The following is a 16,780-nucleotide window of genomic DNA, read 5'->3' on the forward strand; positions in this document are numbered from 1 at the left end:
TGGAGCTCGTAGCAAACGTCTTTCTTCATCGGCGTACAAAATTCAAACTAAAACTTCTCTTTATCTCATAACCATTAAAATCCACACCTTAACACCTCCCAAGTGATTACGTAATTCTATCATTGAGTCCACCCAGGGTCGTGGGGTCCTTGTGCTCACAGTCCTACAACACTACAGAGGTGACTTGTGTGGACCCCAAATGTGGACGAGCGAATGGAGCACAGCTGAGTGCCTATGAGGACATCACACGCCAAGAAACAGACCACAATGAAATTAAGATATAGACTTTAGACAGGCATAGAAGATCTATGCACTCTCCAAGGTAAACATGCCTGTATTGTTTCCCGCTAAAGGAGCGACAGTGCCCACAAGGCGCTTGAGGTACAGTGCAGAAGACTATCGTAATCGTCAACCAGGGCAGACTCCAAAAGTGGCCGGCAGAACAGAACATATTCACACCCATGATCAACAGAAATGCATAATTCTAAACCCCCTGGAGCAGCCAGATAAAGACCTTAGGCAAACCAAAGTAATTTACACTGGCATAGTCCGGCCCAGACCCAATAGTGGCAACCACCGGCAAGGGTTTGCAGTCAGCATTACTGGAGTTTACAGCAGAGATTTGAGGTGCAAGGCAAAAGCCAGAATCAAACAGAACACCTAAGTTCCTTTCGGATAGAGCAGGAGGAGGACATCACCCCAAATCAAAGGCCAATACGTGCCTAGCCAGGAGCACCATGAGGTTCTATCACCAAAAACTAGCTTTTGCCAAAATTATTGTTCCAGATTGGCCTTAGACGGTCCTTAGCAGCAGACACCACTTCGCCACCAAGAAGCTGCACCTTGGTACTGTGTATGCATAGAAAAAATGTGATAGGTCACTACCACATCTCATACTTATACAGAGCAAGTAACCTTTGTCCGTTCAATATACAAGCAACACCTTGAGCACTAATTAGAGAAATACATTTTATTGCACGTAAACAATCAACCATGCTTAAACCATGGCTGAACAAAAAATGCATATATCATTAGAACTTCAGAATGTTGTATTTCTTAAAAGGCCAACAAGCAATATTGATTACTCATACAGTGTAGAAAATATCTGGCAAGCCACGGTAGTTGCAGGCCGTTTCCGGATGATATTAACTGAGTTCTTAGTCACGCCGCGGAAGTGCACAATCGCATCCGGTGTTAACACGTGGTTGTTGGAAATATCAAGTTCTTCCAAGTGCGCCAAATGAGCTAAAGTCAACAAAGTGTCATCGGTCAGCGGAATGTTGCTAGGATTTAAAAGAGATGATAATTTCTTCAGTGAACTGCATCAATCTAATCATCTCTTAGAACAATTACTAAAACAAAACCTTGCACATATAACCACAAACAAAGTTTCACTTATGCAGCATCTTTAGTTACTGGGTGGGGAAAAAGTCAGTAATATTGTTGGATGCTAATCAGGAAGACAATAGTTCATGGACAATGCCTCTCATTGCATTCTGCGCTAATAAATCAGCAGTCTTTTGCCAATCCCTTAAACACATCACAGGACCTTCAGGAGACCTGGAGCCATCTTGGATTATGGTAAGTGCTGGCAATGTACCAGAATAAGGAATACTTAAAAAGTTGATACATGCACTCCCTACTTTGGAATAGAGAGCAGGTAGAAAATAGCTTCTATTCAATATTTGAACGCTACAAGAAGACTTTAAAGTACAGTGTGGGTTAATGTCAGTGTTAGCCCCGACATCCAAAGGGTGGTCTTACCCCAGACGTTTTGCCTTTACCTCCTCTTTTGTTTCTCTATCTTTTTGTTGGCATTGGGATTCTGAGGACTCTGAGCTCTTTACCACGGCTAACCAGTACTAAAGTGAATGTGTTCCTCCGCTTAAACATGGTATCATTGGTGTATCCTTAACTGGCATAATTAGGTTACACATAAATCTATTGTAAAGTGGTATATCATATACCCAGGGCCTGTAAATTGAATGCTACTAGTGGGCCTGCAGCACTGATTGTGCCACCCGCTCAAGTAGCCATGTAAACATGTCTCAGGCCTTTCACTGCAGAGCCTGTAGGTGCAGTCTCACTGCCACCCCGACTTGGCATTTAAAACCTCTTGCCAAGCCTTAAACTCCCTTTTTCTTACATAGAAGCCACCCCTAAATTAGGCCCTGGGTAGCCCATAGGGCAGAATGCCATGTAAGTAAAAGGCATGACATATACTTTTAGGTTTGCATGTTCTGGTGATGAGAAACTCCCAAAGAAGTTGTACATTACTATGAGGCCTGCCCCTCTCATAGGCCTTGGAAATTCCTTATTATACCTTTAAGCTGTAATTCTTGATGTAAGAGGAGTAGCTGCATCAAGTTTAGTATCATTGGAATGGTAATAATAAACCGTCTTTACTGGTAAAGTCAGATTTATTATTTCTATTTTGGAAATGTCACTTTTAGAAAGTAGGAACTTCCCTGCGCTCACTGCCCTGTGTGCCTACAGCCTATGTCCAATACCCATCTGGCTTGGGCTAGGTGACAGCTATACTTGTGCATTCCCATCAGACACCCACAACACAGGACACTCAGCTGCATCTGCATACTGATGGGTCTTCCTGGAGACGAGGTTGGGAAAGGCTCACACTTACACCTCAAAGGGTAGTGACCAGGGTCCACACAAAGGGTCTGATTACCTCCCACTGATAGTCTGGTGCCGGGGCTCACTGGAAAGGGGGACGTGTGCACTTCACAAGAATTCTTTGTAGTCATCTCCACATCAAAGGCACTTTCTAGTATAAGTACTGGGTCCATCACCCACTCAAATAAGTACACTTCTGGACTGAAAGAAACTCTGCTGGAGTAAAGACTGCTATGTGCCAGGATCACCACTTTGCCAGATCCGACTGCTCCCAGATACTGCTACTCTGCCCTGCTGGTGTCTGCCCTACACCCCAAGGAATAATCATGTCTCCAGAGGCTCTCTCCAAGGGTTGCTGGCTTGCCCCTGTTGCTGCCCCTCCCAGGTCTCAGGGACATCAAAGACCTCATGCTTCTAGCCCAGCACTTCTGCGACCGAGACTAGCGGTCTGGGTTGTAGGAGCGTGGCGCGCACATCTTCAGAGAGCGTGGTGCTCCACCTGAGGACCCTGCACCACGTGACTCAAGCAAATCCCTTGCTGTTGTTCTCCACTCGGAGGGATTAGCGTTCCCATTCCCAGAACGCCAGAGGAGGAGTGTCCCTCGCTGGGGACGAGCGTTGGAAGAACAGTGTTTCCCTGTATGGCCAAAGTGGGTGCCCCTCCTGTTTGTCCTGACAACCCAGTCGCTCTGAGTGCGCACCCACCAGTCTCCCCGAGACCGCCGACAGCACCTGTCGCTTGCTCCACCCCATCTGCACTGCCGAGCCGTGCAACTCACCATCCAGCAGCTGCAAAGTCCCATGAGTGGAACAGATACTTCGCTTTAGCACCAGACCCGAGCGGTCTAAAGGATTTTGCTTCTCTTCTTGCGGCAAGACCCCCGTTTTTTTTCATTTGGCGTAATTACTCTGGCTGGACCAGAGTGGACTTGGCGTTTTTCACTGTGCTAACAAGTTCACTAATTACCGTATAGACACTAAAGCGAGCTCCGTCTAGACACTGCTTTTTGATTAACCTAAAAAGTTAGTATCTTGAGAGATACTAAATGGATTTTTGTTGTTTTGGTCTTAAGTCAATCAGATAAACGTTATCTATTTTTATAAACCTGTGTGGAGTCTTTTGTGGTGTTCTCCCTGTGATTAACGTGTGTTTGTTGCACAAATACTTTACACATTGTCCTGTAAGTTAAGCCTGCCTACTCTGCGCCAAGCTACCAGAGGGTGAGCAAAGGTTAATTTAGGTTGTGTATTTTGATTTACCCTGACTAGAATTGTCGTCCCTACTTGAACAGGGTTCATAGCACTGACAACTAGAGAACCAAGAACTATTCCGTAAAGCTCCTCCTCTGGAACCAAACTTTGCCCGATATATCTTATTTGATGTGCATAGTGCATTTCTATGATCCAGTTTATTGTGCCATTTGGATGCTGATTTTAGTACATTTTTGTTGGTTTATAAATTGTTTTAATTAATATCATTGTTGCTGATATGATGCATTTCAAGGAACAGTATTGGGTTTCATGGGTGTTTTATCTTTCCAACTGGTTTATGACGTATTTGTATGCACTTTTTTGATCCTGGAGATCAAAATAAAGTATTAGAATTACAGAGAGACAATTTATAACAGTCTGTTTATAGATTTCTCGCAGAGCCTAAACATTTTCTCCTTGCAAGTATTCCCCTGGAGCCTTATTATTTTATTTCACTCTCAGCATGCCAATAAACCAAGCTCTGGTGTGAGACTCCCTATTGTTTTTTTTACTCAAAAATGGCTTTATTTTGTCTGTCTTCTGCCTGAAACTGCCTCTCCTTCACTAGACGTCTATGGGAGCAATACATTATCCTGATTATTAAATTGTATTAATCTCCTACTTTCCTCTTCTAAAGTGTTGGCATGTATTTCAATGGGTGTCAGAGCGATTTACATAAGAACAGTTGTGTAGCTTAGAAAACTAACATTCCATTAAAGAATCATATTATAAGAACAGTTTTGTCAGGTTTCTTTTTTCAGATTCACTTATATTCAAGTTTATACCAGTGCATAGGATGAGATCTGAACAATGTACGTCATAAAAGATAAACATACCCTTACACCTTTTACCAAAAAAAAAATCAAAAATATCAACAGCAAATAATGTTTACATTTATGCCCGTTTTGATATTAGATAAACATTAATGCTGTTTTATTATTAAACACTGTGTAAGTCATTGTCTAAAACTAATGACGATTTGGAAGTGGCCAGAAAAGGAATATCAGTAACATTCACAGCAATTTCAGAAAGTTCAAGGTAAAGGGTTGTGGTATATGTGAGATAAGTAACACCTGTCCTACATAAGGATATTGCAAGTCACCAAGACGTTCTATAACTATAGAGAGGAATGAGTCCGAAAGCAGAGTTCCTTTATGAGATAATGGAACTCACAAGTGGCTTGCAATATCTTTGCACTTTATTCCTTATAGTACATGAGTACGATATACAGATGTTGGGGAGCTTTGTGTCCAAAATAGAATGTTTATCTAGAAACACTGTTACCAACATATATGTCGCTGTCAATGATCGAAACATCAGAGGTTAGAAGGATCTAGCCAAGACGGGCTTACAGTTGATTTCGGGTTCACTCAATCCGATAGTTTTAGGCGACATACTTTCAATACTATTCTCCAAATAACATGAAGGTAACACTCATGTGGGAAGCGTTGATAATGACACACAAGGTTGTGTGGAAGAAGATGTTTTAAAACAATTTCCTGAGTGGTTTTCAGATAAGCTTGGGACGGTTAAAGGGTTTAAGCATAAAATTTGCTTAAAACCTAATGCTGAACCCATTGTTTACAAAGTGCGCCCTCTCCCACTCAGTGCCACAGATGAACTCAAATCTACCCTTAAAATATTGAGTTCTGTTGGAGTCATTGCACCATGTGACTCTTCAGAATGTGTATCTTCCACTGTAGTAGCAAGAAATACATCTGGGGAGGTTAGACTTTGTGCAGATATGCGCTCACTAAATATAAACATACTGATTGACTGTTGCACCCTTCCCAAGATACAAGAATTGCTTGCTAAATTAGGTGGGACAAAGATTTGTTCCATCATGGATTTGAGATCGGCTTATCAGCAGATATCTCTCACAGTTGAATCGCAAGAACGAACACCATTTGTTACCTCATTCGGTGTGTATAAATATTTAAAGCTACTGTTTGGCCTTGCATCAGCGGCTAGTGTCTTTCAAAAACTAATGGATAATATTTTAGAGGGCATACCGGGGGTTCAGGTGCATCAAGAGTACATTTTGGTTTTAGGTCATAACTGGGAAGCGCATAATTTGTCCCTACATAAAGTGTTATCAACATTAGCCAAAGCAAATATGACAATAAGAAAGGATAAATGCAAATTTGGCGCTCATCATATTGAGTATTTAGGTCACACGATCACACCTGAAGGCATTAAACCTAAATTGTCTTTGATTAGAGCCATCTGTGATGCGGATCCTCCCAAAGCTAGGGATACTCTGCGTTCATTTTTAGGCTTGGCAGAGTATTATGCTTGGTTTGTTCATGGATCTGCAGAGACTGTAGAGCCTCTACGATCTCTATTAAGAAAAGGGGTTACATTTTTGTGGACTGGTGACTTATCCCCAAGTTTTGACAAAATCAAAAACGTGATTGTATAAGCTCCTGCATTGCATCCATTTCAAGATGACTAAGTCTTTTATTACTGCTGACATAAGCCTGACAGGTTTAGGAGGAGTATTGGGACAATGGGTGTCAGGCAAAGAACTCTCTATAGCATTTGCATCAAGAATGTTGAAGAACGCGGAAACACATTATAGTGCCATTGAACGTGAAGTCCTGGCATGTGTATGGGAAATTCACAATTTCAGGACATACATCAGGGGACGTGAGTTTGAAGTATTCACAGATCATAAGCCACTAGTGCATTTATTAAGTGGTAGTGGGTTAGGTAAAACATCAGCAAGATTAGTTCCTTTACTTTCCAAGCTACAAGAGTATCACTTCAATATTAAACATTTGCCAGGAGGAAAAAACTTTAGAGCTAATTGCCTGTCACGCATGTCAGTAAGTGAAGAAAATTATGCAGCTGATTTAGAGGACACGGAGTGTGTTGTAGCTACGGTTGATGCTGTAGAGGAATTTGCCCTCATCGCTGAACAGGCATGGAAGAAAGCATGTGCTGAAGACACCAAGCTTAGTTTAGTGTAGGAATATATTGTAAAAGGTTGGCCAGAAAAAATAAAGTTATCAGGTGATTTGAAGGTCTTTTCTCAGTTGGCACCTGAATTGTCAGTGATGAATGACATGATCATGCATCACAAATTGTTCATTTCGCCAGAAAGCTTGAGAAAAGATTCTATAATAGCGGCGCACCAAGGACATTTAGGAGTTACTAAAACATGAAAACTTCTCAAACTATATTATTGGTGGCCTTCATTAGAATTTCAGGTTAAATCTTTAATTGACACATGCACTGAGAATTTAGTCTCAGACAAGAAATGGAAAATGTTGAATAGTCCCCTTCATCCCGTTCTGATCCCAGGAAAACCATGGGACAAAGTGGCATGGACTTTTCCCGGTCCATATGAAGTTTTGCCAAACAATATGAAATATTTAATTCTTCTGATTGATTATCAGTCTAAGTGGTTAAATCACATGTTCAGTGACAGCTCTAGTACTGGAAATGCCATTAAATTCCTAGAAAGGGTGTTTGCAATTGAAGGGTCACCACAAACAATAGTCGCAGACAATGTGACACATTTTTTTGTCGCACAATAGACTTAGGGCCAGATGTATGAAAGCATTTTTCATTCGCAAACGGTGCGAATGCCCGTTTGCGAATGTAAAATGCCATTTCAGAATGTATGAAATACATTCTGAGCGCAATTTTAAGGAATCGCTAAAATAGCGATTCCTTAAAATTGCGACCCTGTTTAGAGAGTCGCAAATTGCGACTCTCTAAATTAGAAATCGAAAATAAGGATTCCTTATCTGCAATTCCTCAGCACATGTATGAAGCAATTCCTAAATGCGATTTTGGCATTTAGGAATCGCTAATTACCGCCAAGTTGAACTTGGTGGTAACCATGTGCAAAATTTTAAAATGCATTTTTTTTAATTGTACATGTAAAGCACACATGCCCTTTTGGCATGTGTGCACCTTACATGTTCCCCCCCAAAAATGTTTGGGGTGCAGCAGAGGGGGCCTTAGGCCCCCAGCACCCTGGGGTTTTGCATTTCGAAAATTGCGATTTCTGGTTCAGAAATCGCAATTTTGGAAATGCAAAAAAATAGCAGATATGGGCCAATAGGCCCATAGGTGCGAATGGGGCCGGTATCTCAATTTGCGATTCAGTAATAGCATTTGCGATTTTTAAAAAATCGCTATTACCGATTCGCAAATGTGATAAATGGCACTTTGCAAGTCGGAAATAGCGATTTCTTAAAAATCGCTATTTCCGAATCGCAAAAGGCCTTGATGATACATCTGGCCCTTAATTCCTTGAAAGAAATGATGTTAGACATATGAAAGTTGCACTGTATTCTCCGAATTCAAATGGTTTAGTAGAGAGAGCGAATAGAATAGTGAAGAATAGTATTCAAACAACTATTTCATCAGGACATGATGTTCAGGAATTCATCAGAGCTAAAATATGGGGTTGTGTAGCCATTTTAGCTATAGTTTTCACACACGTTATTTTAAAAAAGTAGGCCTGTTGCTGTGCTCTTTAATCTAGATATATTTTATTCGCCTTTGTTTTATTATTTTAACATTAGCTACATTTATGGTATTGTTTTATTTTCTCTATCTAGCTGTTCTTTGCCTAGGTCAGCACTACATTCTTAAACAGGACATTTCTTTCACTCTGTGCTTTTCTCAAGGTTGCAGTAAGATAGGTTGCCAGCAAAAGTGGTACGCTTTGTCTCCAATGTTCACAGAAACATACACACTCTTACGTGGGGATCCTTTCTTAGAACATCAGCTGTTTTATTATACAAACACTACTTTGACCCATGTAGGTTAGAGGGAGATTCCACCAAGATGACCACAACTGTATGCTAATTGCTTCGCTACAGCTGCTTATGTAGACTACAGGCCTCGTGCTCAGGTATAGGGGATGATGTCTTCCCAGGGAGAGCCTGAAGGGCAGAACTAGAGCTTAACACGCTGTGCTCTAACATAGTCTAGGTAGGAACTATCTTTACGAACTCTAGGGACAATATGGTAGCGTTATTCTTGTGTTTTACTCTCCTTGACACAATTGTAATCTTATTGTGCTTCATCGTCCTAGTTATTGTAATTCATGCTTTATTATCTAAGATGCAGTTACTTCAATAAAACCCTATTGAACTTTATTCTGCCTCTGATTATCGTTGCATATGTGAGACTAATGTTACTGAGAGAAACGGATGAGATCTGAGTGACCACGATTCCCGTGAGGAGTCATTTATGTCATGCGCCCGGCTGCCCTAATCATCCCTGCTCTTGGGTGGAGACGAGGCACTGTTAGTTAGCCGGAACAAACCCTGATTAGGCCGACAGGTGTCAGGTGGTGCGGGATCAGACTCAGTCCCCTGCAGTACATGTGATTCTACCACCCAAATCCAGTAGTCTCATTAGGATTATGAGAACCTACGGGACATGGCGCTGCCAACATTTGGTCGGGCACTAATTTCCAGGTCCTCCTGAGTATCTCAGTCTCACTACATGCAAAGACACCTCAGTACTATTTACGGAGACGTCTGTGGTATTGAGGATTTTTCCTCCTCAACTAAGTAGGGAATACCTAATTTACGCTGTAGATTGTTCAAACTTGAACTGTGAAAGGATAATCCCCATTTGGTACACTTATCTCTGAACTAAATTTATCACTCACCATGGCGAACCAGCAACAGGTAGCAATTGCAGTGAATATGCGACCACCCCTTCCTGCATATTTATTGGCACATGGCCTCACAGCCCAGGGGGGTCCAATTACATTTGTTGTTGAAGCTCATGCAGCGTACAGAACAGAAATGTTCTATTCTTGGGTCACATTTCCAGCAGCAGATGGGAACACAAACACATTTCAAAACTATACACCTGCAATTATACCAGCACAATATAGAGCTTATGCTTTTTTAGAAATACCTCTAACTTATCAAGACCATAAAAATTGGCTTGATGGCCCCTACCACATACAGTCCTACACGTTAGGTTAGGTCCTCTAAGTAATGATGGTCCTACCTGGCCTTTATTGGCCAAATAGACTGCACCCTGATGCAGCAATCTTGACGGTAGCTGTGGTTTGCCGGCTATATGCTGAACTTCCAGCAATATACAGACTATTAGTACAGTTTGTAATGCAAACATTAAATACAAACCTAGCATGTGCTGCCCCAGCACAACCACATGCAGCAACGCCAGGTATTAATTCTGCGACTGTACATTCGATTATGGGTAAGGTACCCGCCAAACGGGAAGAGATTCCGTTTTGGTTAGCTCAAAATATAAATGCGCTGGAAGCTGTATTTCCCCATACGGGACCTCAGGATAAGCATAGAATATTAACTATGTGCTTGCCATTTGGGATGGTTCCCACAGTAGAGTACTGCAATACTTGGGGCACGGTATTTGCCATGCTCTATACTACCGCACACGGTACACCGACACTTGCCAATCTTCTGGAAGTGTTAAAACAAATTCAAGATGAATACGGGCTGCCATGGCCCTAGACTTGGGGATGCAATTTATGGGCAATTTTGCCACTGTATCTTCCATTATACTGAATAACCTTAAAGCGGAAGCAGTAGCACTAGCAATGTGATGTGGCTCAGGGATGTTCTCCACAGGATCAAGAACGTGAGCTGCCAAAGATTATCGCAGAGACCTACTCTAGTGTTGGTTGAGATAGTCTGGGGGCCGGACCCACAAAACATCAGTTTCAGGGTAAATCTAATAAAGATTCTACCAAGCAAGCACCTGAAGGTTCTAAAAAACACTGGGATAAAAAAAAACTTTAAAAAACACCTAAAAAAGAAAGGGGAGAATTTCTGCATTCGGAGACCGCTCAGAATAGCTATAATCTAAAAAATAGAGAGACTATATAAACGCCTGTCAGATATCAATATAATGATACACGCCAATCTCGTTCCTTTCAGGACTCACCGGGAAAACGTGAGAGAGGTGGGCGCTCACAGCAGAGAACTGAGTACGTGAAACCGAGACAGGAATCACAACGCTCAACAGAAGTTTCTGTAATAAAAGAAGAGAAACTTCCCCAACACAAACCCCAATTTAAAAAGAAAAAAGTGGCAGCAGCTGCGATTCATCATGCCACTCAAGAAGAGGGCTCTACTGAAGACAAAGATGTGGGCATTAGCTCTGCTAGACAGCACAGCAGAGATCACAATAGTTTGCTGGAATCTTCAAGAGCATCTGGAGGTGAAAGCAACTGATGACTTCCTACAAGTAGAAACTGTGGACATGCGTGTCTCCACGCCTGACAGGGTGTACAAAGTAACGATACAGTTAGAAGGAAACACTGAACGCACAATTGACGTAATCTTTTGGGACAGCGTTAACATTTATGATATATTATTGGCAGAAAAGTATTGGCCACCTGAATTTGTCCATACTTGCCCATATGGGGGAAGAGATTATCAAACCTTCTTTCTCACCTCTTGCTCCCGATGAGCTCGCAGAATCCTACGCCACTGATTGGGCATTGGCGCAGGCACCCGCGTTATATCGCAACCACATAGGGTGGGATAAAGATTCCACCATCATATAATTCCAATTAAAAAGCAACCCCAACTTCAACACCAAATAAAACATGATGCCAAAGCACCGTGAGGGAAATCCTCACACAACTAGAGTACCAGGGCATAATCGAACCCTGTGTGTCACCAATGAATAATCCTCTATTCCGTGTAGCTAAACTGGACCATTCATACAGAATAGTCTTAGCATACACTTAAATAGTCATACACGCACATATGCTATACAAAATTCCCATAGCACAGCATTTATTAACAACATAGTGCGCAAAAAATACAAAACAACACTGGAAATTTCCAACTCCATTGCTCAACTCCATTTCATCCCGAGGGAAATAGTGTTGTGGAGAGATGAAACTGAGATTTAAAGCAATCCTTAACAGCCAGAGTACCTGGTATGGGTCGTAGTGGCTTAATCACCTGTATGGAGTTCTGAGAGCATTTAATAATCTGCCTAGAAGTTCAGTGGGGGAGGAGGGTTGAATTTCATACGAGTGCCTTTTTGGAACTCAAATGTATGTTCCAGATCAGACAACGCTTCTGCCGGTGCTGCCTCCTTAGGAATTAAGGATTTACCAATAACATCTACCGGCTGGATTCCAAAGATTAGGGATCTAGTACGTGAAAAAGTTGCTGTGAAATAAAGTTTGGTCCTTCTGATCGTGCACCGGTTCCAGACCTGGGACTACACGGTACCAGAACTGTTATTCTACCACCGCTGCCTGGTTCTAAAGTAAACCGTTTTGTCTCCATCGACAATGTCAAGTTACACCATGTGGCCGATCCGGACAGCAGACCAAGAGGAACAACCAGTAGTACCCGAAACCCTCTCACTAATGGTCAAGATGTCCCTCTGCAAGTTTTGAGCAGCAACGCTGACACCTCTCCGAACTTGGGGAGGGTGGAAAATTATCTTGTACCTTTCTGCTATACCACTTCCTGATGGGCTTGTTTGGGATAAAGTCAAATTTGATATATACGGCCCGACGGAGGTCATTCAAATACCTTATGTGTTCTAACTTTCTATAAATGATATAATAATACCCAGAGTTGTTTCTGATGACTGGGATGTTAAAACAATTGATTCCATGATGACTGAGTTGCAGTATTTTGCTGTATTTGAAAGTGAGGATGTTTATCAATCCAAAGAAAATTATGGTGACATCTTCTGCTATAACTATTATGGACACCATTTAATTTACAGAGCAAGTACCCCGAAACTAACTTTAATTACACATAAAGGGAACATTGTCCAACTCCACCACAAGGGAGTTCTAATACATAGTCTGAAAAATGTGCATACTTTTCTGGGCACAATGTTAAAAATGCTGAGTCATATTATTTCAAATTGCCATTTATGGAAAATGTACATATTATTGACTGATACAAAATTCATTAATTCGGATTCCTTTGTTTACCGGTTGGCTATAGAAGGCTATGAATATTGGTTGAAGTCGATTGACTTAAAAAGTGTGTTGGGAACAAAAAATTGGCATATAAGGGAAAAGGAAGCTTTGTTTAGAGCATGCCTGATACCTGTTCAAATGATATTTTTAAATGAAACTGTACAACAGACACGATGTGTAGGCTTAGCAAAAATTAAGGATTTGAATGCGTCCAGTATTCCTACCCCCGCAAAATTTTACAAATCAAAAGTTTATCAGTGCTACAGAAGATCAGCTCAATGAATGGGTCCAAAATTGCACATTTAATGCTTCACTTTCATGTCCTGGTGGGTAGTTATTGTGGCCAGTGGATACCAATGGGCGTCAAACGTTTTGTGAAATCCACATTTTGAAAAAAAAAATTTTTTTTATTTTTTAAGAACAAGTAGACCTGACCCTCGCTATGTGTCATCTGAACACACGGATATAGTGACGACAAACAGTGTAGGGAAACTATGCCAGCAATGGTTGAATAGTTCCTCACTAGATGCTGTTAAAGAGCACCTCAGTCTCCTCTCTAATAATACTGACTTCCAGGATTTCCTGTTAAGCCCCAGAAAACAACACATAAAGTGCTTCTTATATTTGCAGTCTAATGAAATTTGGAAGCTTACTCAACAAGAAGCTGCTGCCAGGTTAAGGCAAATAGATCAAGAAAAGTTACATAAGGCATTAGCTGTTGTAGATAATGGGATTAATATCCTGTTCGACCAAATATACACCTTAAACAACATTGTTTCCTCTGCAATAGACATAGTACAGAGCAACATGTCCTCCTTACACCATGGACAGAGTCAACTAAAATCCATTATGCAGTTAGGCTGGACACTACAAACACTGAAGGCAGGTTGTGTTTCCTGGCAACATGTTAGCGCAAGGGACATATTTTCCACATTGAATTTAACGCAACAACAACAACTAATAGCCAAAAAAGAAGCAACTTATGTCATGTTAAATATTGCTAAATTAGAAAAGTTGCCTTTTACTGTGGCTGAAATACCATCTGCTGAGTGGTTACTACATGGGGTCATCAGTCTGCCTATTTCAACATTTCAATTCACATCCTGCTTAAAACATTTCAGTGGGCAGATATGAAAGGCTAGGAGATAATTATATACATGTGGTGTGGGAGCTGCCCTTCTCGTACAAATGTTTGTGGCATGAAAGAGGTCTTTCATAGCAGTAGTGAATGCGAGACTTCTGTCAGCCATTCGATGGTTTGTAAACAGCTGTCCTTTCACAGGGCGTGTAACGCTTCGGCAGCGAACTTGGCTTGTTGTTTGAAGGGAGTCCCAGTTCCCTTGATTAGACCTTTGTTCAAGGTACTCTCGAATGGCAGCTATGTGCTCCTTAATAGTGAGAGCTGTTGTGGGATGCGAGCCGGAACAGTTTTTTGTTTTGGTCTCCAAAATTGTTACATGCTGCGGGAATGTACTTTTTCCTCCTACACAACAGAGAGAAGTAGCTGAGATTTGGCCCCATATCGTTACTTCAAATGTGAATTTTGACACGTTGAGCAGACTCAAGGCTTTATTGTTTCAAAAACATGTGGCGCTTACATCTGCACGTGAGACCTATGCGCTTCAGGTTGCGGGTCATCTGCAGAGATACAGTCCCTTTTAAGCACGAATGTTCCTAGACACTTAGGTGAGCTCATGGGACAGATATTTAAAGTGTCCAGTACTACTGGAATCGCAAATTTCTTTAAGGCTGTTGGTTCTGGTTTCGTTCACACCTTCTCCTCTATATTTGGCTTAATACCTTCAGTCATCCACTCAATAGTCTCCAGTATTTTCAGGGGATTTCCAATAACTTTGGCTACAATAGGTAGCATCTTGCTATTGCTACTTTTTATGCACAATGGCGGTCCCGTTACAAGGAGGACTGAAAGTGCTTCCACCAGCACTGCTGTGTCGTGAACGCATGATGCAGTACTTTGGAGCACCAATCCTGGAGAAACTGGAGTGCGACTGATCTCTGTCATTCAGACCGGTTTTGCATTGTGTGCAGCCCATGTTTCAGTGCCTTTGGTGCCCTTTTGAATGTGTACTGAAAGTTTGTCTTTCTACACAGCGCTTGCTTTCATTGGACGCTGATCTGTTGATGTTCTCGCTGAGGGCTCATTACCAGATATGCGCGTTGAGAGTGCATTTGCTCCGGGAAGCTGTTTTTGAGTTGCCCTTTGAGGATCATGCAGCTCTAAACTCACTGTTGGGCACCCCACGGATTGCTGCTGTCTCACCTGGAGCTCAGGCATTGGAACAGAAATGCTCCTTGGTTTTCCTTGGCGATTAACATCCTACTTTACCACCTGGCGAAGTGGAAGATTTCCTGTCTTCAAATATCCTGGATTCAATTAGCGATTAAAAAAATGACTCAGACTTTTAAAATTCAGCCTTGTAGACACCACAATTAAAATTTTAAATCAGCCTTTTCATACATGCTCAAGTGTCTTTGACTAGTCATCATTGACATTCCCATATATATATATATATATGCCTTAGGATGAATTTTAGTAGCTTTTACATATGCAATTAGGCTTGAACCACCTTTGAACCGGCAAGGGGAGGGTGTTATGTAGCCATTTTAGATATAGTTTTATATATGTTATATAATAACACTGCACCACATAGCACCACTGGGGCATCTCCTTTTTTTGTTATTGAGAGGAAGAGCGGTACACACAAGTTTGTTTCCTGAATGGTTAAGGAACAACGACAGAGAAGTGAAAGACAGTTGTGACTTCACATGTGAGACAAACAATTGGCCATGAAAGAAAGATTTGATAGTCGTAAGGATTTTAAAATTACACATCTGCTTGTGGGTGATTGGGTATTGATAAAAGATCCCAGAAAGGTACAAAAGGGAATGTCAAAATATTCCTCTCCTACACAAGTCACAAGAGTAAATAAAGGATCAGTCCTTCGTGGTGACAAGGGACGGTGGAATAAAAGAAGTCTGGTATGGCTTTCTAATGTTCAAGCATCCTCCTTGAAGAAACTATCAATGAGATTGGTCCAAATGGTTGCAAGATCCTCCAGAAATGTCTTCTGTTCCTCGAGAATCATTCTTTACTCGAGATGAGATAGGAGACAATTCAAGGGATGGAGTGGAAAGTGAATCATGTTATATCTATGACAAGAAGGGGGCGTCTTAAAAAAATACCTCGCAGATTTAATGATGTGATGGGATAGGTCTACGGTTTGAAATAGATGTGTATTAACTATATTCTGTGTGTGTGTGTGTGTGTGTGTGTGTGTGTGTGTATATATATATATATCACCAGAAACACCCGACTTATTGAGGCTCACTCATGGCGGTCTTGATATGGGATCGGGAATCCCATTAATATATTCCAATATTTTCTCACCCAGTCGGACAGAAAAATCAAGACTCAAAAGGACAGTTGCAAAATGTATTTAACAAAAATAAAAATGATGTTTTTCTTCGAAGAAGTCTTTTAGAGTCACGGGACCGAGTGACTCCTCCCTTTCGGCTCCATTGCGCATGCGCATCGACTCCATCTTAGATTGTTTTCCCGCACAGGGTGAGGTAGGAGTGGTAGAATGAGAATAGTAAAGATGTCCATGCAATGGAATAGATATGTATGTACTTAGTTTGCTCTAAAGGAATGTTTATTTACATATATACAATTTCTAATTGCAACTACAGGCTCCCGGGGAGGTGGGAGGGCACATGTGAATCTGCAGCGGAACATGCCACGAACAGATGTACACTGGGTAAGTGACATTTTCCGTTCGATGGCATGTGTAGCTGCAGATACACATGCTGTGCATAGACTACAAAGCAGTAATCCTCCCAAAATCGGTGGTCAGCCTGTAGGAGTTGAAGTTGTTTGAAATAATGTTCTTAGTAAAGCCTGTCCTACTATGGCTTGTTGTGTTGCTAACACATCTACACAGAAGTGTT

The 16,780-nt window shown here is 41.5% G+C and overlaps 1 protein-coding gene across 1 annotated transcript in view; it reads right to left on the minus strand.

Moving 5' to 3' along the window:
- Window positions 1-955: 955 nt before the first annotated feature.
- LOC138260327 (uncharacterized) overlaps window positions 956-16,780 on the minus strand; it is a 111,565-nt gene continuing 95,740 nt past the window's right edge. The window contains exon 5 of the mRNA XM_069208716.1: window positions 956-1,283. Within this exon, the coding sequence (XP_069064817.1) occupies window positions 1,082-1,283 (202 nt within the window). The 3' untranslated portion in view covers window positions 956-1,081. The remainder of the gene's footprint in view (window positions 1,284-16,780) is intronic.

The sequence above is a fragment of the Pleurodeles waltl genome, chromosome 9, assembly GCF_031143425.1.
Source record: "Pleurodeles waltl isolate 20211129_DDA chromosome 9, aPleWal1.hap1.20221129, whole genome shotgun sequence".
Taxonomy (NCBI): Eukaryota; Metazoa; Chordata; class Amphibia; order Caudata; family Salamandridae; genus Pleurodeles; species Pleurodeles waltl.